Raw genomic sequence first — 25,235 nt, forward strand, 5'->3', positions numbered from 1 at the left:
GCAGAGGGAAGGCTCCAGCCGTGAGCCACAGAAATAGGTTGGAATTCAGTTGCACCAACAGCCCCGGGATGTGTTTGCTTCTTCAAATTCACACGCATCTACTAAAGAGGAAATCCCCACCATAACCAATTAAAATGTATTCCTTTATTGGTTTCACTCCCAGCACTTCTGGGATTTCTAAAGTGTTAAACACAAACAATTACAGATCTCTCGAAAACTGTTTAGTTTAGAAAACTTCCATGACAAATATTGCCAGTGACCACATCACATAGCATATAAATAGTATAAAAAAGAGAGAAAAATAAAAACAAGGTTTATTTTTGTCCCCCTAAGAACCATTTAGTAGAAACAGTAGGACACTAGAGAGCATATGGACTTTAAAGACTTGAAATACAAAAGATCTGATTTTCCAGAAGGTGTAGAGGAATTTGATGAAGAAGTTGAATATCTCCAGCTCCTAAGTTGGCTAAAGGCAAAGTCAGGATTTCACACATCCCCAGAACTCACGTGGCATTTGCACCAAGATCTCAAATGAAGTGATGATGACTTCTTTAAAATTTAGATTGTTTTGGCTTAATCCTGGGTGGGTATACTCAGGATCAGAAAATCGGGGTAAGAGGAGTAAAGCAACATCAGCATCACACTCACAAGAAAAGGTAAGGATCAGGGAGGATATAAGAATCAAATATAAAAAACCAAACCAAACTCATAATTTCTGGTATAAAATTGTTACAAACACTGTGGTTGTGCAGGAGATTATCTCTCATGAGTGTAGAGCCTAGGCACCTCAGTTATTTTCAGCATCACACCAATAGTATAAAAATTTTTTTTAAAAACCCCACGTAATCTCTCCAACAGAGAAACTGAATGAGAAGTGAAGCACAAAGAGAGTTCTTACAAAAATTAACACACTCAACAAACCTCTGGCAGGTTTTAAAAGCTGAAACCATCATGACCTGACAGGAGGAAAAGGATCTTTTCCATTATATGCAAAACCACACGGTTTTGGAGCTCAGTTTATGGTGTAACACTAACCCCCAGCACCAAACCAGTATTGCTGATACCCCACATTTTGATCAGATGCCAACATAATTTTATTTTCTCATTTTACAATTAAAAAAATCTCCCAACAGTGACTCTGAAATGTCATCCAGTTTTCTAAACCAATATGGCTTTTTAAACAAAGCTCCTTCTGTGTGCTTAAAAAAGGTGCAAGGAAAGCATTGCTGTCAGAGAAGAGAGCGAGTGTGGCTGGGGGAGCCCAGAAAAACACTTTCCCTAAAAACGTTGTCGTAGGAAGACTTGAGGAACTGGACGTAGTTCTGCATGCTGCGGTTGGTGCTCTCCGACTGCTCCAGCCGATCCCGCAGGTCCTGGAGGCGGCTTTCGTATCGGCGCTCTGCCTGCACGGGGGAGCACAAAACAGGCTGAAAGGCAGCAACATTCATCCTGCTCCTGTTAAACTCTTCCCCCAAAGTGCCGAGGAGAGCCAGAATTAGCACAGCAGGAGATGACATTACCATAGATGGTGCTGTGATATTTATAATTTCTGCTCGTTCCCAACTCCATTCAGCAACCCGCTGATAAAAGCAGGAGACAATGTGGCTTATCAGTTGGGCTTTTAAAATGTATTAGCGGTAGTTACCGGGAATGAAACACACCCTTTTCTGAAAAGCAACTTGACCTGATCCATCAGCTAACACAATTCCAAGTAAAACTAAAGCAAAGAAGCAAGGTAATAGGACAGGAAAGAAATCCTTTCATCTCTCTCTGAGATAGGGGAAATGAAGTTGAAATCTGTCCATGATACCTGGTGCAAATCTACTTTGAACACAAGGAAAGTCTGATTCTTTTCTTACACACACATAACTTTACACCAGGTTCATTCATTCATTGTACTCTGACTGGCCTATCACCACACAATCCTGAATTGATGACAGCAGACATGTCCTTCATCACACATACATGGACACACACAACAGCACATCACATTCAGGCACACCTCTGCATGACCTCAGCAGCATATCCACAGGATGATTTATGGAATCCAACTGTTGCCAAGGCACCACAAGGACAGCAAGAGTATCCTCCACAAGCCACTCACATCCTCTTTGCTCCGATGCAACTGGTTCAGCTCTGTTTTATTCCTGCTCAGCTGTGTCTCCAAATCCAGCACCTTGGACTGGGCTGCCTTCTCTCTGGAGACTGCTCGTTCTCGAGCTTGCTCCACCTACACAGAACAACAACTCTGTTAAAGAGGTGTCTGTGGAAGAATGTTTTTTCCCCTACCCATTGCCCACAAAAGCCCCTTAAAATTTAACTGACATTCTCATATATAAGCAGCAGCTCAGTGTTGTGCTTTTCTCTGTTACAAACCGAGTTCAGTTCTTCAACAGTGCTGACAAATAGAACCAGCACATTACTTATATTTCACTGAACATGATGATTTTAATGGGTTTGGTCATAAGCTGAGAAGATATTTTCATGATTCTCACTGTTCCTCTTTCACAGCCTGGGTAGCTTTGGGTGAATTCAAAAACATGAGGAATTACTCACTTGTCTTTTGGCATCCTCAATGGCCATCTCCAGCTGACGTGCCAGGGAGCTGCACTCACGGCTCTTCTCCTCCAGCCGCAGCTGACACTGGTGGATTGACTCCTCACGTTTTGCTATGACCTGAAGGAATTCTATGTTCTGGGCACTCGTGGACTCTAGTTTTCTAGTTTAAGACAATAAGGGAAGGAAACCTATTCATTTTAAATGGAGTGTGTTTCATTCTGCCTTTTGTCAGGTCCTGACTCCTCTGGTAATAGATCCTATTCCTGCTTGAAAGGTGAGAGCCCCAGGAAATAGTTCTCCAGTTGTCAAATCAGAATTTCAAATATTGAAGGACCTACAGAGTATCCATCTACCTGCATTTTCTGAGACACTGTCACTGAAACAAATGTATAAACATAAGTTAAAATAATGTAATATCAAGTAACCTCAGAATTGCCAGGCTAGATTGGACAAGGAGCTGGTTTCTTTGCTGTCTAAGCCATCATTCTGTCTAACAACATTCATAACACGTGCTGCTGCAAAAGCATATAATCATCAGTGGACAGCTATTGATTAGAGAACCTTGTGGGATAAGCAAATGCACAGAATCCTGGAGGCATGTGGGGAACTGGAACAAGACTGAAGCTGTTTCAATCCCCTGTAAAAACAATAAAAATGGAAGGTTAAAAAGGCAAGAGAGCCCAGTATTTCTAACCTTTCTAGCTCCTCCACCTTCAAGGTGAGTTGCTTTTTCTCCTCTTGGGCAGACTGATATCTCTCTCTTGTCATCTCCATTTTGTCCCCCTGGAGGTCAATCTAAAAATTACAGGAATTAATTATTTCACAGAGTAGTCACTACACACACACATGTCCAGCCACCAAAAACATATGCAGGTCTCAGAAGGAAATATGTTCCATTCATAACTTCTGGAGAGCTTCAGAAAGGGAACCATGGATAGAAAAGAACTAAACATCTATTTTGCTGATGCTCCCAGTTACAGTCTGGGAAGGTGTAGGAAAAGTCATCTGTACTGCAAAAGAAAAGCCAGGCCCATAAATTCCTGCATGTAGAGCAGCAGCTACAAGCCAAGTACACAACAACAGCAGCCACAAACATGCCAGCAGCCCACAACAGCATCAGAACCTGAAACACCAGGGAGGTTTATCATTCCAAACCAAGCAGACTAAAGTGGTCAGACAGAGATCATGTGCTGTCGTGAGGCACAGCTGTAGATGTCATCCCTGTCTGAAATTGTCCTGCAATACCTTCACAGCCTTTCTGGGACCCAAAAACAGAAACCGGGAAAGCAACCTGAAACGGGAGTGAGAAAATGGCTGGGCCAGCACCATCACCAGAAAACTACAGGAGGGAAAGCTGACAAGAGGATGAGGAAACAGAAACAAGGGCTGGCATTAGCAAGCGCTGCCATGGCTGCTAACAAGTCCCAGAAAGATTCTGCACCAAGGGATGAGAAACCTTTCAAATATTAAGGAATGTTACCAGCAAAGCCACTAACTTCTTGCACAAAGACATGGCACACACCTTTATTTTGCAGTGCACGTTTAATATTTTCAGAAAGAGATGAGAACAGAGATGAAGTTTGAACCTTGCTGTGATTAGAAATTCATTCTCCTTTCTCAGTTGAGGTTTGCACTGGTACAGGTACTTTCTGCCAGTCCCTTACCAGCTGACGGAGATCTGCAATCATGGCACACAGGTCCGTGTTCTTCTTCTCATAACACATGAGCTGCTCATGGCACTCTGCCAGCTGTGTCTCAGTGTACTTCAGGATCTCAGGCAGCTTTTCCAGTTCAGAAAGCTGCTGCTGGAACGTCGCACGAGTCTGTAATCAAAGAAGAGAAAGTGAGGCACTTTCAAATGTTTGTAAGATCAAGACTAAAACATTTCTCAACTTCAATGAAGCTTTGTGTGGATATTTGGATAGTGCTGGAGTTCAATGCCTAATGTCTTTTCCTGCTCCTAAAATTTTTCACTTAGGATCTGGAATTCCCTATGGATGGTGTAAGAATGAGTATATTGGATTGTGGGCTTCAATCTTACTAGAAGTACATGCTCTGCTTCTGAGGTCAGCTGTTCCACATCAGCTAATGGTGTAACCTACCTAATCTATTGTTCAAAACCATTAATTCTGCAGCAAAGGACACACAAAATAATTTCTACATATCTGAAGAATGCCATATAGTCACAAAGAAGCTGCTAAATGTTCTTTCTGCAAAACTTATTGAACAAGTTCTGAGAAAAAACTGATGCAAAAGGCAGAATCAAGATAAGCCTTTTATTTCCTATTCACAGCTGTTTTTCACTAGATTCAGAATGCTAAGACCCATGAATATAACATGTCTTTTTCTATAACATGTCTTTAGAGGAATAGTTACCTCTTCAATCGCCTTGTTCATGTCATCCTTTATTGACTGGTTCTCTTTTTCACACTTCTCCAGTCTTTCTGCCATCTCATCCGCTTCCTTTTGCGCCATCTGTGCCTGGACATTCAAAAAAAGACCCCAGACTTCATCTGTTATAAATAGTTTTCAACACATGTTTGCAATGCCTTAAAGTAATTGAAACTGCCCCAGTTGGCAATAGCTAAGGCATTACAGAATAAGCCACAGTGGAAGGAGAAAACATCTTTGTGCAAGGGCTGAAGGTTCTGAGACCCACCTGTGCCATGTAGTTTTCAATCAACCCTTCGTAGCTCCTGACAGAGTTCTGAAGATGTTGCAATTCCATCTGTGCTTGGTTCAGCTTGTCCTCCGTTGAAATCAGAGCAGCCTGAAAAAAAGAAAACACTCTCCATTGAGTGCTTGGAAGTACCTGCCATGTGAGCTCTCTAATGTTGCCTAGACTAAGAAAATACAGTTTTGTCCATGCAAGTTGCCAAAACTTTTCAGACTTCAATAGGCAGCCAAATTTGCATCAGCAGAGCACAGAGGTTTCGGATGGAAAAAAATATGTAAGTCACCCACAAGATCACTCATGGTAAAGGACAACAGTAGAAATATGCCATTTTTTTTGTTCTGGAGATTACTATCCTCTTTGTAGGAGCTGCAACAGCTGTTTGTTCTCTGGTCAGTAGCATGAAGGTGTAAAGACAAGATTTAAGATCCCAACTAGATGAAACAGTAGTTGGAGATACTCCTTGCCAAAACATGGAAGAAACACAGTTCTCCCAGTATGTACACTTTCTCTGTCTCCTCCCAGCACACTGGCTCTGTCTCAGTCATGTTATATGAACTGGTTTAAACTGTATAGCAACAATGGGTGAAATTTGACTCTGTCCTCAGTGGCCAAGCAAGTTGTTATAATTCCCCCTTCTTTTCCTACTAGCATTTAATCTTCAAACCCTTAAGAGTCACTGACCTTTAGTTTTTCATTGTCTCTCTTTAAAATATTGTTCTCTCCATTCATCTTCTGTACTTTCTCTGACAAAGCATCGTTTTCATCCCGTGTCTGTTCCTGGATCTTTGCCAGTTGTTCCACCTGGTCTGCAACACGGCTGCCGCACAGAAAGAAAATTAATCCTAAGTGACATGAAGAGTAAGGCTCCTAACCTTTGGAAACTAGCTTCAGAAACATGGCTTTTCCCTATCCTTTCATCTTCCTTCTCCAGTCATGTATGCACACCTCTCTGTTAGCACAGTTTGACTATTTCAATCTTTTTATACCTTCTGCAAATTCACTGGAGTTGTCCCACTGGAGCTCAAATGAATTGTCTCAAAGATGCACAGGATAAAGATATGCCTCTCTCAACTCATACCTACTTTTCCCCGCAGCAACACCTGTACTGCAGTGATACCAACATATTTATTTACCTTCACAAGAAAACTGACATCAACTATATAACTTATCTCTTTTCATATCTTCCATTCCATATTCAAAAAGATCTCAAAATAAAAATAATCTTAATTCAAGGCATTACAAATGGCAAAAGAAAGTTTTAAGAGTCAGCAAAGCTTAAAGAGTCTGCTTTTGCTGTGGCAAGTCAGCAGCAGAAGTCATGTGTCTCTCTCTACCTCTTCAAACTCTGCTCTAGCCATTGAGCAGTGCTGATTTTGCTTGGTTATTTACAAACAATTCAATTAAAACATTAATTTCAATGCTATTATTCAACTTTGAACTCATCCCCACTCATAATTCTTTCTCTGCACTGATTTTACTCTAACCTGTTCAGTGTAACAACTTCCATTTCAAGGTCATCCTTCTCCTTCATTGCTTTGTTGCAGCGATTCTTCCAGGACTCAAGATTGCACTGGGCCTCAGCAAGAGCGCTTTCCTGTCAGACAGGGGAAATATAAGAGGGAAAAAAGTAAGGGAGAAGACAAAATCATCACTGGTGTGAGATATGCAGACAATACCTTTAACTTAGGACATGCAGTGAATACAGTCACAGCTAAGCAAACTGGATTTGTTCTAAACTTGGCATAAATGGGCCACGGCATCAAGACAGAAATAAATTTCATTAGTTGAGAGAAAAGACTCTCCCCAGGGCTGCTACTAGAAGGCAACAATTTAAAAGCATGACCTCAAATTAGGCCTCTCCTGTTTCAGCAGGTACCTTTTCTGCTAGCTGGGCAGTCAGTTTCTGCACATACTCCTCACTCCGCTCCGCCCGCTCTTTCTGTGCACGGACCGCTTTCTTCAGGGCCTCTTTATCGCTCTCTGCCTTGCACTTCAGGTCTTGCAGCTGCTCCAGAAGAAGATCCATCTCTTCCTTAGTATGATTTTCACTGACTTCCAGATTCTGCGGAGGAACAAAACCCACCACATGGATTAATGCCCACATTGCACCTGCAAATCCAAAGCAGCAACGAATTTCCTAGAAATGGTGAGAACCAGGCACAAATCCCCAGTGTTCAGCCTGGAGGTATTTGCAGTCAGGTTTCACCTACACAATCCCGTGTAAACGCTGAAAGAGATGGCAGCATGACATCTTCCTTTTCTTCCAAGAGTCTGCCCTTCTTCTTTCATAAGTTTCTTCCTAAAATACTGATTTCTCTCCTGACCAAAATAAATACTGTTTTAACAGTCTTTTGAGCTACCTGAGAAAATTCTTTTTATTGATGAAATGTTTGTGTATAATAATGTTGCTTTATGCAGCTCTTACTAAAACAGATTAAAGCTCCTCTAAACTATTAACACATTTATGTTCCTTGTAACATCATCTCAACATATGCTAAATATAAAAGTCTAATCAAAATAAACCAGAGGAAATTTCTCCTCCTCATTAATACTGGAGAACAGATGAATGAGGGTGATCAAACTGGCACAGCAGTTTTCCAAAAAAGCAAATTAAATAGTTCCAGTTTGTCTTGATGCTTGACTAAACCAAAGCAATCTTTCCAGTAATTATGGAGTGGCTAACTAAGGAAAAACAAAATCTAATTAATGCACATAGACCTTAAGGCTAAGATTTTGCCTCATGCCTCAAAAGCGAAAAGATTTCTCTATTTTTTACTTAATTTGTAAATCACATTGTGATTTAATACCATAAACATCACCAGCCAATATTTCAGTCAAACAGACAAGGTAAGAAGTTTCTTGAGCTCCCCTTGTGAGTGAATTCAGTCCATGGGAGCAAAGGAAGAGACAATCCCCAGGGAGCAGTGCAGACGTACCTTCAGCTGTGCAGCCAGACGGTTGTTTTCAGCTTCTTTGCTCCGCAGCTGGGCTTGTAAATGGGCTTTCACAGACTCCAAGGATCTGGCCAGTTCAAATGCTTTCTTTGCCTGATCCTAGATAAGCAGGAACAAGACAAACATGTTTTTACTCAACAAGCTAATAGAAGGAACACTTTATAATATGCAATAGCAATCTCAGATTTCTTCACTGAATGATATCTAGCCACCTCCAGATGGACCCTCACAGCCCTTCCAGTCCAACAAAAAGGCACCAAATGAGCAGCCATTTATTGTACAACACATGTGAATGACTGGCCTGAAAGTATATTCTAGAGCAAAATATACTTCATACCTGATCTCTTCCACTGCATTCCCCCATTACTTCCTAACTAAGGAACAGATTGGAATTTGCCATTGGGAACCAACAGGACCTTAAACAGAATGGCAATTCAGTGCCCAAGCACAGAGAATTCTACATATCCATCCTTGTCACAGGTGTCTTATTAGCAGAATATGGAACTCAAAATGGTGTGGGTATTGGTATCTGCTTAGTTTTATAAGCAGGCCAGTCATCTGATCTCAAAACAGCAGTCTGCAAACAACCTCATCTTTTTGACTGCCTGTGGTTTTACAGAACTGGAAAGTAGAAAAGAGAGGTGAAAACAGAAAAACAAAATTACCTTTTCTGCCACTATCTGAAGTGTGAGGGTTTCCACTTCCTTTTCCTTTCCCTGAAGCTTGATCTGAAGTTGCTGGAAAAACAAACAGCACGCAGATGTTCAGGAATAAACACATTTAGGATGGCAGGTAGAAGGCAAGAGGTGTAACTGGCTCCCTGTCAAGACCACCTCATCTGTGGCATGGTCTGCCATCTACAACAACAGCATCCTCATCCCCAGAAAAACAGGATGCATTCTACTCAAGCAGGAAGCAAAACGGATACACATACGTTTGTGCAACAGGGCTCCACAGACTAAAAAGGGTATTTACCTATGTCTCACAGCAAGTTTTGTAGCTCCTGCAAATGCAAGAACTCTTGTCTCACTTTACAGAGAAGGAAATTAACAAAAACTGGCACAAGGTAACTCAATCAGTGATTACAATAAAAGCTCAAATAATTATTTTATTGACCTAAAAGGCACTAGAGTAAGATTTGACAGCAGAATATAAGACAAAGAAAAGCTTGTAATTTTAGATCTTTCTGCTGCATCATTAAAAAATGAGAAATAGTGGTTTGCTTACCATGTTCTCTGCATCTGAGTCAGCCAGCCTTTTCAGCAGCATTGCTTGCCGATCCATTACCTTCTGGGTATCTTTCTACAAAATGCATGAGAAAAATTGTTAACTAAAACGTCAATTTTATACAGGTTCTTTAAACGGAACTGGGAAAATCAACTATTTCTTCCCAGCTGCAGCAGTAATTCTTAAAAGATATACAGAAACATTGTATTCGCTAAATATTTCACATATCATTACCCATCTTAGAAAGCTCTTCCACTTCCCAGTCAAAGATTAAAATAAAAAACATGATGGCAATGTAAGATCATTCTGAACCCTCCCACTACTCAGGGAAAGTCATGTGGAAGAATTCAGACCTTTTATCCAACCTCACTGATGGCTGAGGTAACTGTTACCACCAGCCTGCTTTTGCTGAAATGGAATATAAACTACAGAAAAAATAGAAATTTTGTTTTTCTATTGCTCTTATGAACAATAGAGAATGGTTCTGTAGATGCAACACTGAATGTTTCCAGTTTCTCTGTTGTTGCCCTCAGAGCTTACAAAATCAAAGTTCTGAATATCCATAGGCTCCCATTAGCTGAGGCCATATCAAGTCCTCAGACTCCAGCAATCCTAGTGCAGCAGCAGCGTTTGAGACCAGCAGGATCAGCAGGTACAGCCATATCCAGAGGAGACAGCTGGCAACACAGCAGGGCCTGAACCTTTTAATGCAGTCAAAGACTCAGAGGCTCTATCATCCTCAGAGTAGAAAAGCCAGTCTTACTCAATGAATTAGGCAGAGATAAAGAAAAAAATCCAAATAAAAACTATCCAACATTTATGGGTTGACAGGGTCTACTGCAAGGCTGGGAAAAAGAGTTGAAAGATTTCAAATTCAAAATTCCCTTCCAGCCCACGAGACAACACAGCCTCCTGTAATCAGCCAGGCTCCATACCCAGCAGTTCTCACCTCCCGAGACTGATGCTCTGCAAGAAGTTCTCGGAGTGTCCGGTTGGTTTCTTCAAAGGTGCTCAACTTCTGGAGCAGAAGCTCTTTTTGTCTTGTAAGAGCATTTATATCCGTGCTGCTCATGTGTTTCTCCTGAAGGAAAAAACATTAAACAAACAAACAAATAAAGAAAGAAACAAAAATAAACAAAGGAATGAGAAAAACAAAACACAACAACTCAAACAAAACCCACAAAATATAAACAAAAGGATGTAATTGTTCACTTCTGTGCAGAAGGTAACTGGAAGTAAATACTCCACTTTAAAACCAAACCAGCAAACATCTTAAGGATGTTAAATCCCTCCACTTTTTCTTAGGCTTTGCTGAATTAACAACTATAACATTACTTTTTTAAGACAGGACAACATATTGAAGGCAAGAACAAAAAGGACACCTACGATGTTGAGCCTCCCAATGGTATTTCGCAGAGCATGGATTTGTCTGGCAGCTGCTGCTCCATCCCTTTCTGCTTCATTCAGCTTGGACAACAAACACTCCTTCTCCTGCTGCAAGCACTCCTTCTGTAGCCTGCAAAGAGAATTCAGCCATCAGAGAAACAAGAAGCTTTGGCAGCTGTACCAGCCACTATTGATATAGAGTTGATCGGGTTAAAATTCATAAAAAGCTCAAATCAGAGGATAAAAAGCTTTAAATGGAAACTGCTTAATATTTACCCTCTTTTAGTGTGGAAGCTGTTTTGAGAAAAGGCAATAAGCAGACACCAGGAGCTTGCTAAGATCACAGCTATGAAATTTAGAGGGGACAAATCAGGCATACATCAAAAGTGAACACACTGCTAAACCCAAAACACAATGCTGTGCTTTCCCTGGGCACTTATGTCATACCAGAAGTAAGACTCCAAATTGCCAAACACAAAACAGAAGAGCACACCACAATATGCAGCTCAATATTTTTAGCCAGCACTTGTAATCTTAGAAGCATTCACAGAGTTTTCTGAAAAAGGAATGCAAAGTATTAACTTCTAAGTGTATTTCTTAAGGAAAATTAAAACTAACTCTCCTAAAACACTAACGTCCCCCTGGAGACACAAACTTCAGTAATTCTTTAGATACAAAGCAGATGCAAAAATGTCAGACTTGCAGACCTTCAGGATCACTAAGAAAAAAAAGCCCATGGTTCAGTCCTCTCAGGGGCTGTCACTCCTGGCTCTGTATGATTTTTATGCATGTAAAATATTCTCCTCTAGTTTTCAGCCCCATGTTTATTCATTTATTGTTCTATCAATATCATCACAATTCAAGCAGAATCCCTTCATCTTCAAAATACTAATTGCAGAGCCAGGCTGACCCTCCAAACAAGCCAACTGCTCTCAGGTTCCTCTCAAAGGAGGGATTTTTCCCATTCCAAAAATCATGCTAGAGCCCTTCACTGCAGCTACTGCAATCTTGAGCCCCCTTCTAAAAATGACAAAAAATCCAAGTGCATCAGTTCTTCAGCAGCAGCTACAACCTCAAATCATGTCAGCAATAAAGGAGGAAGGTGCCTGTGAATATCACTAGTGCAGGAAAAGTGAGAAGTGAAGCTTTCTTACACAGTCAGGTCCTTCTCCTCCTTTATGCGCTCAATGTTGCGCCGGAGACGTGTGTTCTCATTCTCAGTTTCTACCAGCTCTTGTGTCACCTCATGCAGTTCTTCCTTCTGCTCCTCCAGGAGACGCTTTGTCATTTCCTCCTGTTCCTCCATTTGCTGAATCTTGACCTGAAGATATTGGAATAAAACTTAAACCAGGGGCTTTGGAAGTGATACATCCCAAATCACTGAACTACTCATAGGCAATTAACTTATTGAAAGTTAAAAAAAAATGAAGTATCTCCTCCCAGGTGACAAGTGACAGGACAGGAGGGAATGACCTCAAGCTATGTCAGGGGATGTTCAGGCTGGACATGAGGAGGAATTTCTTTATGGAAACCATTGTCAAGGGCAGCCCAAGGAGGTGGTGGAGTCACCATCCCTGGAGGTGTTCAAGGAACAACTGGACATGGCACTCAGTGCTCTGGTTTATTTAACAAAGTGATGATGGATTAAAGGTTGGATTCAGTGATCCTGGATGTCTTTTCCAACCTTTAATAAGTCCAAGTGCCAAGTCCTGCACTTTTGCCACAACAACTCCCTGCAGTGCTACAGGCTGGGGGCACAGTGGCTGGACAGTGGCCAGGCAGAAAAGGACCTGGGGGTACTGGTTGACAGCCAACTGAACATGAGCCAGCAGTGTGCCTTGGTGGCCAAGAAGGCATGCTGGTCTGTATTAGGAATAGTGAGGCCAGTAGAATGATTCTGCTGAAGAAGTCATTCTTCCCCCATGGCACTGGTGAGGCTGCACCTGAAGTGCTGTGTCCAGTTCTGGGCCCCTCAGTTTAGGAAGGATGTTGAGATGCTCAAACACAAGGCTGGTGAGACTCAGGGGTGACCTCATCACTTGCTACAACTCCCTGAAAGGTGGCTGTAGCCAGGTGGGGGGTTGATCTTTTCTCCCAGGCAACCACTGACAGAAGAGAGGACACAGACTCAAGCTGCACCAAGGGAAGTTTAGGTTAGACATCAGGAAACAATTATTCACTGAAAGAGTGATTCAGCATTGGATCGTCTGCCCAGGGAGGCAGTGGATTCACCATCCCTGGTCGTGTTTAAAAAAAGCCTGGACATGGCACTTGGTGCCATGGTTTAGTTGATGAGGAGGTATTAAGGTCATAGGTTGGACTTGATGATTTCAGAGATCTTTCCAACCTAGTTCATTCTGTGATTCTTAATGATTCTGTGGTTCCAAAGTTGATTTTTTGCTTTGTAATCATGCAGGTAATTCCATTAAATTTTGTAGCATAAATAAAATGGAAAATGCTTCATGTAAGAATCTACTTTACTCAAATTCTATTATTGTTCACTGATTTGATATCATGTAGTTTTGAGTAAAATAGTAATACAGAATTTGCTACTCTGAGTGTTAACTCAATGTTAAAAATGCAGTTTATGCCCATCATGATGCATCTTATGAGAGTTTGGAACATCTCCCACATATTTTTAAGTGGTGTCAAGTAAATAAGAGTCTATTTATCTGGAAAACCCAATATTACTGGGTTGCATATTTTTGAAACTGAATCAGAATAAATAATATCATTGAATAAGGGGATTTTTGGCAATAAAACATCAATGCATTGTATTCTTCATTTTCTGGAGTCATCTGTTTTCAGATTTTGGGCTTGAGCAGGAGGGATTACTTGGAAACTAAAGCACAGCAATGCCTTATTAAATTAATAATATTTTGAAATGTTTCATAATGTGGCTTAGTGTATTTCTCACCAGGATAGTTCAACTATTCTAAACAATTCAGATTGATTTTCAAGCAAGCTACCAACAGCCTGAGTAGCCTTCCATTGCACCAAGACCTGCCTCTAGCCTCCCCTTGTCAAAGGATCAGCTACAAAGCCCCAGTCAGCAGGTCTTTCCACTGTCTCCTCACCTCTTTCTTCAGTGTTCCCACCATATTCATCAGGCTGTCTATCTTCTTTTCATATTTGTTGATTTTGCAGCAAGCAGGACCATCGTCGTCCGTGGAGAGGTCACTGAGGCGCAGTACTGACTGCATCTTGTCAGACTCACCATTAGGTGTAGCTTCCACCCGTTCACTTGATTCCTGCTAGGGAATAAAGAGTATATTTTTTTTAGTATAACATTATAAATAGTATTCTAACATTGCCAAAAACAAGACACTGGGTCACATCACTGCAGCAAGGCTGGGAAAGAAAAAAAACAACATTGTTTACAAACAGCTCTTCTGTTTCCAAGTCATGAATGCAGAAAGACTACAATGAAAAAGAAGAAAAACTAATCAAATCTCAAATCCTCATCTAGGAAGTGCCAGGAATACAACAGGCAAAACTATTGAACCATGAGAAAGAAAGTATGATGCAATGCTACACAAACACTCCATGCTTTTGAAGACACTGAGACCAGCATTCTCTTGCTGAGCCTCCAGATGAGATCTTGAATTGCACCAGTAAATTACAATAATAGAAATAAACGTGTCTGGCTTCTAGAAAGAGTAAGGCATGGCCACAGGCTGTTTATGAATTTTCAGTTTTTCTACATTAAAAAGTGAAAAAGATTTTCAGAAGACACTTCAAATAGATGGCAGGGGACAGTAGCCTTCTTTCAGATCTGCCCAACTCTCTCACTACACAAGTGCTCTCTTCCTCCTTGGCTAAGCCTCAAAGTTTGTTTTAAAGAGCAAAACCAGCTGTACCTCCCATTTCAAGATGGTATCACGAGTACTTGTTTTGCCTGGGGGTATCCAAGGGGCCTTAGTTTTCACCCTCACAGCGCGCACACCGTCCCCTTTAGATTTCTGTTTGTGCTTTTGCTAAAGAAAGAGAAAATAAAATAAATTACAGACCCTTAAAGAACCATTTGCAATTTTTAGTGCTGCAAAACTAAATGAAAGATCATTCATAAAGAACTATCAGTAGAGCTTCACAGGATGCATCAGGTGAGATGAGTAGCAGCCATCAAAGGAAGCTGACACCAGCTAGAAGAAAAGGTTATTGCACATTCAGCTGAGAGGATGGCTGGATGTAGGTTCTGACAGATCTCTGGGAGATCCCTTCTTCATCCCAGATTCACCTCACAAAAAAGTAGCTATATCATTTGATACCATGATCGATTTTGGAAAGCCCTGGAAGTGTTTTCCTTACTCTGTAGTCAACTAGAAGATGCACATTTATTTGTATTGAACTTGAGCTGCTCTAATTCAAGGAGAGTTAAAGTGTTTTTGCACAATTCAAACCACAGAGAAAAATCAGATGCTGTAAACATTCCCTACTGGTGATTAATTCATAGGACTCATTATTTTCACTGTCATTCCATCCCATTATGAAATCTGCCATTAGCAACAAACACAGAATTAATAGAAGACTTAGAACAGGATGTCTGTAGATAAGGAAGAATGAGATAGCAACTTCCATCAATTTTTTAGAACAACTTTCCATAAATATCCAGCAAAAAAAGAGGGTATGGGATAGCTAGAATCTCAGCTTCAGTTTTGCCTTGTGCCTCCTGTGGAAGTGGAAGAGATCTTCTTGGCTGCAGAGCTCAGTGGACAGAGAATGTCCTTAACGTCAGAAGATGGTCTCAATCAAGATTCTTTTTCTATGCACATTTATTTGAATACAATCAAGATACTACTTGAAATGCCTAAGTACTATCTCTCCTCAAAGCTTTCCTCCAAAAACAGATATGAAGACAAATACAAAACATTATCAGACACAGACCCAAGAAATAAAAGGGAAAAAATCCACCAAATGATATCACGTTGGAAGCAACATTTCTCACATGAGCATGAAAAGCAATTTAAAATCATCTTTCAACAAATCAACATAGCAAATGTGTCACTGCAAATTCACCACTGAATATGAAATGAAGTCTCACAGCTCTAATACAACAGTAGAACAGACCTGGAAGACTTTGTGATGCTTCTAGGGCCATTCACCTTCTCTGCAGCCCTTACAAGCAACCAGGTACACACTCCTACCTGGCATTTTGCAGGTGTGGTTTTCTGCCCCTTTTTAATATGGACATGGACAGGGGTGTTTTCATCCACATGGACGTGCAAAGGGGGAGATGAGGAACGGTTCTTCATGGCTGTTCTCCCACAAATGGGAAAGGGAAATACAATGAAGGGAAACCTGTGAATAAGGAAATTGGAAATAACAACATTTCCTTCAGTGTTCAGAGAGAAACAGAGGCCAGCCTTGGTTAACATTTGAGCTTTGTATCAGTAGCATCTGCCATTTTGAACTTCACACTATTCTTCTGTAAAGCCAGGAATAACACAAATAATTCCTCTGCTTCCAATATTTTCTGCTTTTAACCTGGTTACTGAAGATCAAACACAGCTGGATCAATATCAGGTGTCTGTAAGAATCATTGAAGTTCAAATACAGCAACTGAGCAAATCAAGGGTTCCCATAACCAACAAAATCTGATTACAAAGAGAAATTTGAAGCAGGGAGAAGAGGAGAATTAATTGAACAGTTAAGAAAAACCATGAGGAAATCATCAGACCAATCCATCCTAGAACCCTGAACCTGTATCCTTCTTCATAAGTGCTTAATGTTGAGCATCTTTTTTAAGCAGAAATCCTTAAAAGCCATTGCATCACAGCATTTCTTTAATCACCACAGAAACACATAACCATAACCTGACACAACACAGAAAAGCCTAGAGACACAAGGTTCAGGTCATCATCTTGGAGCCTCAGTTGATGTAAAGGCATAACACAATTGGAAATCTTACACAAAGCCACCGGCAGCACTAATCTGATTCTGGCAGAAAGGATATTGTCAGCCTAGGTAAAGTTACTTACAGCTACTTTCAAGCCTTTGACTTTCTTGCACACAGTCTTGGGCGTAGAGGAACGTTCTCCGTGGCAAGATGAGATACACCTGGTACAGAAATAATAAAATGATTCAGAGGAAAAAATGCCAATTTCTGAACATCTTCTTCCTTTTGATCTAAGAGAATACCAAGGCTCAAACATATCAAGTGCAAGAACGCAAACAATAAAAGTTGGTGTGCCCTAGTTTTCTCTCTAAAGCACAGGATGAGGGAAGGACAGACTATAATTCCTACTGACAGTGGAAATTGTTTTAAACAGTGGAAATGCTTTGTACAATTACATGATGGCACTATTCACTTACAAACTTTCAAATTCGAGCTGCGATTTTTAAGGAGCACAGCAGTACTTCCTTTACTTCAGGAAGCGGACAGGCACCGACAGCGCCTTTGAATCACCACGAGCGACAACCAAACGTGACTGTGCCTCCTTAGCAACGAGGCTCACTCGTACGTGTTAATTCCTCCTGCAATCTCTGCAGGTTCTCCAGGGACTCTGTGGTCCCTCAGGCTGGCGGAGACGCGGTCGGTGGTTGCTGGCAGCCCCGAGCCGGGCGGGCCTTCAGCCCGCGGGGCCCGGCCGCTCCAACGCCCGCCCGCCCCGCGCCGTTACCCGAGCCCCGCGGCCGCCGGCCTGCCCGCACGAAGGAGCCCGCAAGGCCGGGAAGGAAAAATCCCCCGCGATCCGACCTCGCCCACACGGCGAGGGGACACACAAACGGCGAGGAGACACCCTCCAAGGCAAGGGAACGCCCCCACGATGAGGGGACACCCCACAGGGCGAGCCCCCCCCGCAGTCGCGGCGCTCTCACCAGGAGCGCGGGGCTCGCAGCGCCTTCAGATCCCTGTCAACACGGCGAGCGGCGCAAGGGCGGCCGTGGGCCGAGCTCTGGGCACCTTGTCCGCACCAGGGACAGGAGGAGCGGCCGCAGGGTCCCGGCCGCCGTCGCCGGCGCGCCGCCCGCGGCTCCACCATTGGGTGATTCGAACGGCCCTGAGCGGCGGTAACCGCCCCCGGTAACCGCCCGCAGCCCGGCGCGAGCGGCCGAGCCGCCGCCCCCGCCACCGGGCACCGGGCACCGGGCACCGGGCACCGGGCACCGGGCACCGGGCACCGGGCACCCCGGGCACCGGGCACCACCGGGCACCCCGGGCACCGGGCACCCCGGGCACCGGGCACCACCGGGCACCGGGCACCCCGGGCACCACAGACCACCGAGCATCCCCGGGCACCGGGCACCCCGAGCACCGGGCACCCCCGCCACTGGGCACCCCCGGGCACCGGGCACCGGGCACCCCCGGGCACCCCGGCCACCGGGCACACCGGGCACCGGGCACCACCGAGCATCCCCGGGCACCCCGGGCACCGGGCACCCCCGGGCACCGGGCACCCCCGGGCACCGGGCACCCCTGGGCACCCCCGGGAACCCCCGGCCACCGAGCACCCCTGGCCACCCCCGGGCACCGGGCACCCCCGGGCACCGGGCACCACCGGGTGCTGAGCACCCCCAGGCACCCCCGGGCACCGGGCACCCCCGGGCACCGGGCACCACCGGGCGCCGAGCACCCCCAGGCACCCCCGGCCACCGGGCACCCCCGGGCACCGGGCACCACCGGGCGCTGAGCACCCCCAGGCACCCCCGGCCACCGGGCACCCCCGGGCACCGGGCACCACCGGGCGCCGAGCACCCCCAGGCACCCCCGGCCACCCCCGGGCACTGGGCACAACCGAGCACCGGGCACCACTGAGCATCCCCGGGCACCGGGCACCCCCGGCCACCCCCGGCCACGCACACCGCATCGCGGCCCCCTCAGGAGTGGCCGCGCATCCGCACAGAAATGGGGAGGTCTGAAAAGAGGATTAAATAGCTGGATTAATAAGTCAGTTTTCTTGGCGTTGCCTTTGAGTCTTACTGTCTTTTTACCGTTTTGCTGTCTTAAAGGTGACACCAGAATTGTGTACAGAGCCACTTTTACTGTAAGCTGTTAACCAGATTTGTGTGCAGTTCTGGCCGTCCCCAACACAAGGACATGGAAATGTTGGAGATCACAAAGTTGATAGGGGATTGCAGCACCTTCCCTGTGAAAACAGGCTGAGAGAGTTGGGGCTGTTCAGCCTAGAAAAGAGAAAGGTTGTGTGGAAACCTCAGAGCACCTTCCAGGATCTGAAGGGGGCTACAGGAAAGCCAGAGAGGGACTCCTCATCAGGAACTGTAGTGATAGGACGAGGTGAAAATTGAAAGGGGTAATTTATGTTAGATATTAGGGAGAAATTCTTCCCTGTGAGGGTGGTGAGACACTGACACAAGTTGCCCAGGCAGGCTGCGGATGCCCCAGTCCTGGCAGTGCTCAAAGTCAGGTTGGATAAGGCCTTGAGCACCTGTCTAGTGGAAGGTGTCCCTGCCCATGGCAGCAGAGGTTGGGAGTAAATGATCTCTAAGGTCCATTCCAATCCCTTAAAAATCTAAGACTCCATAAAAGGTGATACAAAATCCTGAAACAATCTTTATTTAATGTAATATTATTGGCATGTTAGTGTTATGGATATTCATCTTGAGATGACTGATTCACGTAGCACAGCACAGCAAGAAGTGGAATCACTGAGCCCTTGGTGCTTCAGATCCTCATTTAACATGAAAATCTTCCTCCCTCTCAGGTTGAGGTGGATGCTGAAATTATCATCAAGGGTTTTTCAACCTCCTGTTTATGCATGCTCAATATAATTCTTTAAAAGAACATTGCCTGATGATACTGTGGAACACAAGTTTCAGTACAGAACAGTTTAAAGAAATACAAGTCAGAGCAGCCATGCAGCCATTTGTACTGTAAACATTTTCTTTCTCCCTTCAATGTCAGATCATAACTGAATTTGGAATTAGTCTTCCATTCAGAAAAAACCCAAACCTCTATCACCACCATTGTTATAACCTCCCTGAACACACATTGGGCAAGCACTTGTATTACAGACCAACTTCAGCTGCACCTGAAATATCACAACAAATCAGATTCCCTGAAACCTGCCTGTTCTTCCAGGGAAACAGAACTTAAGCAGAGTGGTAGTTAAGGATACTTGGGCTGTGCAGAGGATCACTCACATTTGAACCTGCATTGTCTCTTGCTATGAAAAATATGGTTTCTGCAGCTAGAGAGGGCCTTTGACAAGGGGCAGTGGCTTCTCCTGTGAGGATGGGGAGGCACTGGCACAGCTTGACCAGAGAAGCTGTGGCTGTCCCATCCCTAAAAGTGTTCAAGGTCAGGTTGGACAGGGCTTGGAGCAACCTGGCCTATGGCAGCGGTTGGAGCAAGATGGTTTTTAAGGTCCTTTCCAACCCAAACCATTCTATGATTCTACCCAGCACAACTCGGAAGACTTAGCTGCAGGTACAGCTCCTAATCTGACTGCGAAATCAGCAATCCTTTGTTACTCTTGCATGATAGAAACATCTAGAGATCCCCTGGCCATGCAGATGGCTCTTAATCCTTTTTTTCCTAAAACAAGAACAAACTGATCCTCAGGGATATTCCAGAGGTATCTCATGCAAAACAAGCCTTTCCAATAACTGCTCTGCATTTGCGATTTCATTGTAGGCCATGTTCTTTGGGTGTAAAGGGTAAAATAAGAACTCAGATCTCACAAAGGGGACAGAATAAAGCCAGCCTTTATCCTTGCAGAGCATACAGAATCAAATCCTGAGAGAACCGTTTACATGGAAGAGTGAAGCAGATGCCTTGCTGAGCGCAGCCTCACTGCTGTCAGAGGAAGGGTGCCTTCTCCAGAACTGCAGATTCCTCCCGTTCCCTTAGCACTAGGTTTACAAGATTTTATTGCAGGAAATATTGTTACTTAAAAACCAGTATCCAGTGTCTCAGTCAGGAAAACATGTCAGCTGACATGGATGAGTAGCAGGAGACAGCCTGAGGCAAAAGCTGGTCAGGTCTACCACATGTGACACAGCCATAACACCAGCCACGAGCATCCTGCTCTTACAGTAGCCTGCTCTGAAGATATCTCTTCTCTGAAAGAAGCCTTTTTGCTGCATTCTCCAGTTCAGAGCATCTCCTTTCCAGCAGCATCCAAAATCCCTTTCTTTTACCTGTCCCCATCCTTCTACAAACACCCAGTTGGACTGCTCTCTCACAGCGACTTGATGTTCTGAACAGGGTGGTCTCTGTGCCCACATGTCAGTCCATTAGGTGTAATCAGTCAACTCTAAAAATAAAAGCCATTTCTTCTGAAGTTTTCACCATGCAAGTACTTCAGGGAGGCAGCTGCAGCTGGCATCAGATTGCAACTCCAGTTTTTTCAATGACTTCTTCCATGCGCTGGTACCAAGGTTGAATTTTGGTGTGAACCATCATGTCATCAAAGGCTTCCAGCCCTTCCATGACCCGGAGTACCCCGTACACTGCCTGTGTAGAGCAGAGAGGTCAGAACAACACTGAAAAAGCAGTGGAAAACGGCTTAAGGTACAAGTGTCCTAACAGCCAAGCTAGGATGGCTCTACCTTCTGTCCTGCCATATGATCCATCCTTCTGATTAGCAAGGAGGAGTGAATGGCAGAAAGGGAATTAAGAATATGTTTTTCCATGAGGAAAGAGTACGGAAGGATCAGGATCTATGTGCAGTTATTAGGCAAGTCCCCACCATGAGGGAACTGTATTACTGCACAAAAGACAATGTATTTCATATAGCTCAACTTCTCTGCCTGTACTTGTATTAACCATTTTATAGAGAGGAGCAGCAGGATAATTTGTGATCCACCTGACAATAACCACAGGGATGAAACCCTTACCAGGTCAGCGAGGTTTGGCTGGTTCCCGCCCATGAACAGTCGATTTTTGCCAACAGCTTTCACCCACTCATTAACTGCTTCATACAAATCTTCTCGGACATCATCTCGAAGCTGGTGTCTGCATAAAGAGAAGAATCAATTTGAAGACACAGGTTTGTTTCTTTTTTTAACCTTCTATCACCTCTCACCTTATGGGATGGTCTTGGTTTGCAAGTAAGGGCAGTATTTCAGAGTGAAGGGGCAGTCAGTAATTAAATAGTGGGTGAGTAGAGGGGTTCAGTACCTCCAGTTACAGAAGTACAGTTGTTACTCATACAGAATTAAATGCTTCAGTTTAAAACTCTGAGGTTCTGCCCTTTGACAGCTGGAGTTTACAGCTAAGGAGGCACTATTTCTCCTCTTGTGGACTTGGTGCTTAGTGATACCAACCTTTTCTTCAGCCTCTTGCTTACGAAGAACATGGCAACAGCCCCCACGTATTTGGCAAAGAGACCTTCCAAGGTGCCAAACTTCCCCTCACGGACAATGTAATCAAAGGATGCCAAGGCTTCTTTGGGGGTGCGGTAAACATTGGGGGAGATGAGGTGAACAAGCCAATCATCTGCCCATTTTCTCCACTTCATTTCTTCCCTATGAGCAGTCAAAAGAAAGTTTTCAGTGAACGAGGTTAATACAGATAGAAGGGCTACAGGAGGCAGGATCACAGTTGCCCTAGCCAGAGACCCTTCCAAGATCACTCTTACCCAGGTACTCTGCTGACCTCTCTAAAATGCACTCAGCATCGTTATCTTTGGCAAGACTCCTCCAATCTCAAACTGAATTTAAAACTAAGATAGAGTATTAAGTTCTCTGCCCAATATGAGAAATAGAACAGGAAGTGAAACCTTCCCTCAGTAACAATCCTCTGTGGCACAAAGGAAAGGCCAAGAAGGAAAGTCTAGGTAGCTGAAGGCCTGTGTGACCATGGTGGTGGTAACTAGGCTAACAGTTTGGAGAGCTCAGAAACTGAAGAGACCTTACACTCTCACTTCTTTGACAGGATAGACTCTCTTGGTCTCCTTCTCATCCAGCATGAGCCAGTATTTATTCTCATACTCAAGCACCTCCTTGCCTTGCTCAGTCACCGTTTTAACAGCTGGATAAAAGGACACAATTTCTTCTAAGCTATTCCTCCTGTGAAAAGAAACACAGCACTGATCAGGCTCTTACAAAAAAGGAGCAAGAGCAAAGGTCAGATTGAAAGATACACACTATAAAATGTATTATTCTAAAAGTAAGTGCACAATGTTCCAGATTCTATTTGGAAAAGAAAGAGACTGGAACAGCTACTTGCAAATAACTATTATTAGTGCACATAGCTATGTCTGTGGCAGAACAGAAATTTCTGCAGGCATAAAACTTCCTACCATTCTCAAGTAGACCTAAAGTACAGGCCATAGGCACAGCAACGGCATTTCATTCTAGGTATCATAACTGGCTAATTGTAAGCTCAGTTCCAGGACTAACACTAGTCCATATTTAAGTAGATTTTGTGCAAAAAAATCACACAGATGAGAAAGTGCTTCTGAAAGGTACAAGCTTTGCTGTACATCACACACATCACAACACATATAGGCCCCACCCAGGTGCTTATCACAGCAGAGCTTCAGAGCCTGAGGTCAGCAAGAGACTTACAGCACACTCAGAGTCTTCTAAATCTCTACTTAACCTGGGCCTTCCACAGTCAACTCTTCTTTCATCACCCTGTTTTCTTACCTGGAAACAAGATAGGTCTTTATTGCACTGATTATCACCGAGGAGTCGTTCAATTGCTGAAAAACAGGTTTAAAGCAACCATTTAAAAGAAACAGGTTAAATTGAAAAGGAAATTCTTCAAAACCTTTTCCCCTGCATGCTGAGGCTCCAAGTCAGGGAGACTTACCAGAGGGCTCCCAGCATTAGCTAGCAGGATGGGCACCTTTCTGTAGGAAGAGAATTTGATCTCTTTCCTCATGATTGGGTTCACTTCCACAATTTTATAGGGTAGTCCATGATAATCAAGAAAAGCTCGGACTTTGCTGCAGAAAGGACACGTTTTATACTGGTAGAGAGTGAGCTGCAGGCTCCCTGCAGGCAGCTGGGGAAGAAAGAGAACAGACGATTCCATTTTCTGCTAAAAAAATAAATACGACCTTCCTTCCACCCTTATTTCTGTCCTGAAGGTTCTGACATTCAATGTCAACATCTGATCATGAGCATATCTTGGCTACCAGATGCTTTCTTTAAATGGCATAAAATATTTAAATATTCACTATTCATTGGGACCAATAACTCTCTACACATCTATTTATGTGCTGGAAACTCCTATCCACAGCCATAAAAAAAATATAAGCTAAATCCAGACAGTTTACGCCTTTATGATTTCTATTCTGTAAAACAGAATTTTATAAAAAACCACAACCATTTGCAGTAATATTCAAATAAACACAAATAAAGCCTTTACAAGACAACCCCACCCCCACAACAGCCTCTGTTGAGACCACAAAGTGGGGAGAGCAGAGTTTGCATTTGATTTTAGGCATGTGTCTGCCCAAATTCATATTCCCGGGATTAACCAAACTGGGCACAGGTGGGACAAGGCAAGGAAAGCCCAGGGCGATGGGAGCATCAGTTACGGGATGTTTCGCAAAGCTGCTACACCTCAGCAGCCTGACAGGCCGTGCCTATCATTCCTCACACATTAAAGAACAAATGCAGCCACCCCGCTTTGTTTCTCAATTACAATTTACTGGGTTACACAACCCCGCGAGCGTGCTGCGAACAAGCAACAACAGAAAAAGCTCCACACCCCCAAGGAAGCCCTCACTGACAGCTCCTCAAGGAATGCTCTGCCAGGGGCCTCCCAGCCCGTTTTAAGCCCTTCCCGCACTCAAAGCGGGGCAGAAGGAGCCGCTCGGCCCGCGGGGAGCCGCTGTCCCCGGGGAGGGCCCGGCGGGCTCGGGGGAGCCGGCGTTACCTCCGCGGCCGAGTGCTCCCGCAGGCGCTGCCGCGCCGCCAGGCACAGCCCGGCGCTGCCGCCCAGCGCGAACGCAGCGCCCAGCACCAGGCGGCCGCCGCCGCCGCCTCCCCGTCCCGCCGCGCCGCCGAAGGCTCGTCCCGGGGCCCGCAGCCGCCAGGCTGGCGGCAGCGGCAGCGCTCCGACCCGCCAGACGCGGCCGGCACCCGCCATCTTCGGCTGAGGGCGGGCGGAGAGCGGCCGCTCCGCCCCGGGCACCGCGGCACCGCCCCGGCCCGGCCGCGGCGCGGGGCGCGGTGCGCGGGGCTCGGGCATGGCGGCGCCGCGCCCCGCTGAGGGCACTCCCCGCGCGGGACCGCTGCCCTGTCATTATCAAATGTGGGAGCGCGCCGGAGTCTAAAGTGGGAGTAAAAGAATCGGTTAAAAGGGTGGGGGAGCTGGGCCTGTTTAGCGGCGAGAAAAGGCAGCTGAGGGGATTTCATCGGTGTCTGCAGAGAGGGGGCACAGAATGGATCAGGCCGTGGTGGCGAGCAATAGAACAAGAGGAACTGGCAGGAGCTGGTGCACTAAAGTTCCACCTGAACATGAGGAAAAACTTCCTGTGCAGTGACCGAGCCCTGAACAGGTTGTCCAGAGA

At 44.7% G+C, this 25,235-nt stretch overlaps 2 protein-coding genes across 5 annotated transcripts; both read right to left on the reverse strand.

Annotated features, from left to right (window-relative positions):
* Positions 1-124: 124 nt before the first annotated feature.
* On the reverse strand, positions 125-17,656 carry ODF2 (outer dense fiber of sperm tails 2). Of its 4 annotated transcripts, XM_077787796.1 has the most exons (21): positions 17,623-17,656; positions 16,782-16,860; positions 15,948-16,101; positions 14,664-14,780; positions 13,881-14,057; positions 11,958-12,124; positions 10,804-10,933; positions 10,367-10,498; positions 9,418-9,492; positions 8,856-8,927; positions 8,173-8,289; positions 7,113-7,298; positions 6,721-6,830; positions 5,918-6,053; positions 5,219-5,329; positions 4,936-5,040; positions 4,224-4,382; positions 3,254-3,354; positions 2,557-2,719; positions 2,105-2,230; positions 125-1,403 (listed from the first exon to the last, which is right to left on the reverse strand). In XM_077787796.1, the coding sequence occupies exons 3-21, from the start codon at positions 16,053-16,055 to the stop codon at positions 1,230-1,232; spliced, it is 2,466 nt and encodes an 821-aa protein (XP_077643922.1). In that variant the 5' UTR covers positions 16,056-16,101; positions 16,782-16,860; positions 17,623-17,656; the 3' UTR covers positions 125-1,229. The 4 variants fall into 4 exon arrangements, with proteins under 4 accessions (XP_077643922.1, XP_077643921.1, XP_077643923.1 ...); XM_077787795.1 differs by lacking the exons at positions 16,782-16,860; positions 17,623-17,656 and having other exon boundaries at positions 13,881-14,054; positions 15,948-16,771; XM_077787797.1 differs by lacking the exons at positions 125-1,403; positions 2,105-2,230 and having other exon boundaries at positions 2,619-3,354; positions 13,881-14,054.
* Positions 17,657-19,302: 1,646 nt separating this feature from the next.
* On the reverse strand, positions 19,303-24,838 carry PTGES2 (prostaglandin E synthase 2). Its single transcript, XM_021551434.2, has 7 exons — positions 24,599-24,838; positions 23,525-23,719; positions 23,359-23,414; positions 22,624-22,776; positions 22,033-22,233; positions 21,604-21,721; positions 19,303-21,220 (listed from the first exon to the last, which is right to left on the reverse strand). The coding sequence occupies exons 1-7, from the start codon at positions 24,809-24,811 to the stop codon at positions 21,092-21,094; spliced, it is 1,065 nt and encodes a 354-aa protein (XP_021407109.2). The 5' UTR covers positions 24,812-24,838; the 3' UTR covers positions 19,303-21,091.
* Positions 24,839-25,235: the final 397 nt, after the last annotated feature.

Source organism: Lonchura striata, chromosome 22 (genome assembly GCF_046129695.1).
Source record: "Lonchura striata isolate bLonStr1 chromosome 22, bLonStr1.mat, whole genome shotgun sequence".
In the NCBI taxonomy this organism is placed as follows: domain Eukaryota; kingdom Metazoa; phylum Chordata; class Aves; order Passeriformes; family Estrildidae; genus Lonchura; species Lonchura striata.

Coding starts and splice junctions, on each gene's coding strand:
- ODF2 (XM_077787795.1), bottom strand. CDS start 16,178: ATGTTAACCAAGGCTGGCCTCTGTTTCTCTCTGAACACTGAAGGAAAT. Junction 12,125..13,880: donor TGGGAACACTGAAGAAAGAG/GTGAGGAGACAG, acceptor CAATATCTTCAG/GTCAAGATTCAGCAAATGGA. Junction 3,355..4,223: donor TTGCAGATCTCCGTCAGCTG/GTAAGGGACTGG, acceptor TGTAATTTTTAG/ATTGACCTCCAGGGGGACAA.
- PTGES2 (XM_021551434.2), bottom strand. CDS start 24,811: ATGGCGGGTGCCGGCCGCGTCTGGCGGGTCGGAGCGCTGCCGCTGCCG. Junction 23,720..24,598: donor GGGAGCACTCGGCCGCGGAG/GTAACGCCGGCT, acceptor TTTCTTCCCCAG/CTGCCTGCAGGGAGCCTGCA. Junction 21,722..22,032: donor AGCAAGAGGCTGAAGAAAAG/GTTGGTATCACT, acceptor CTCTTTATGCAG/ACACCAGCTTCGAGATGATG.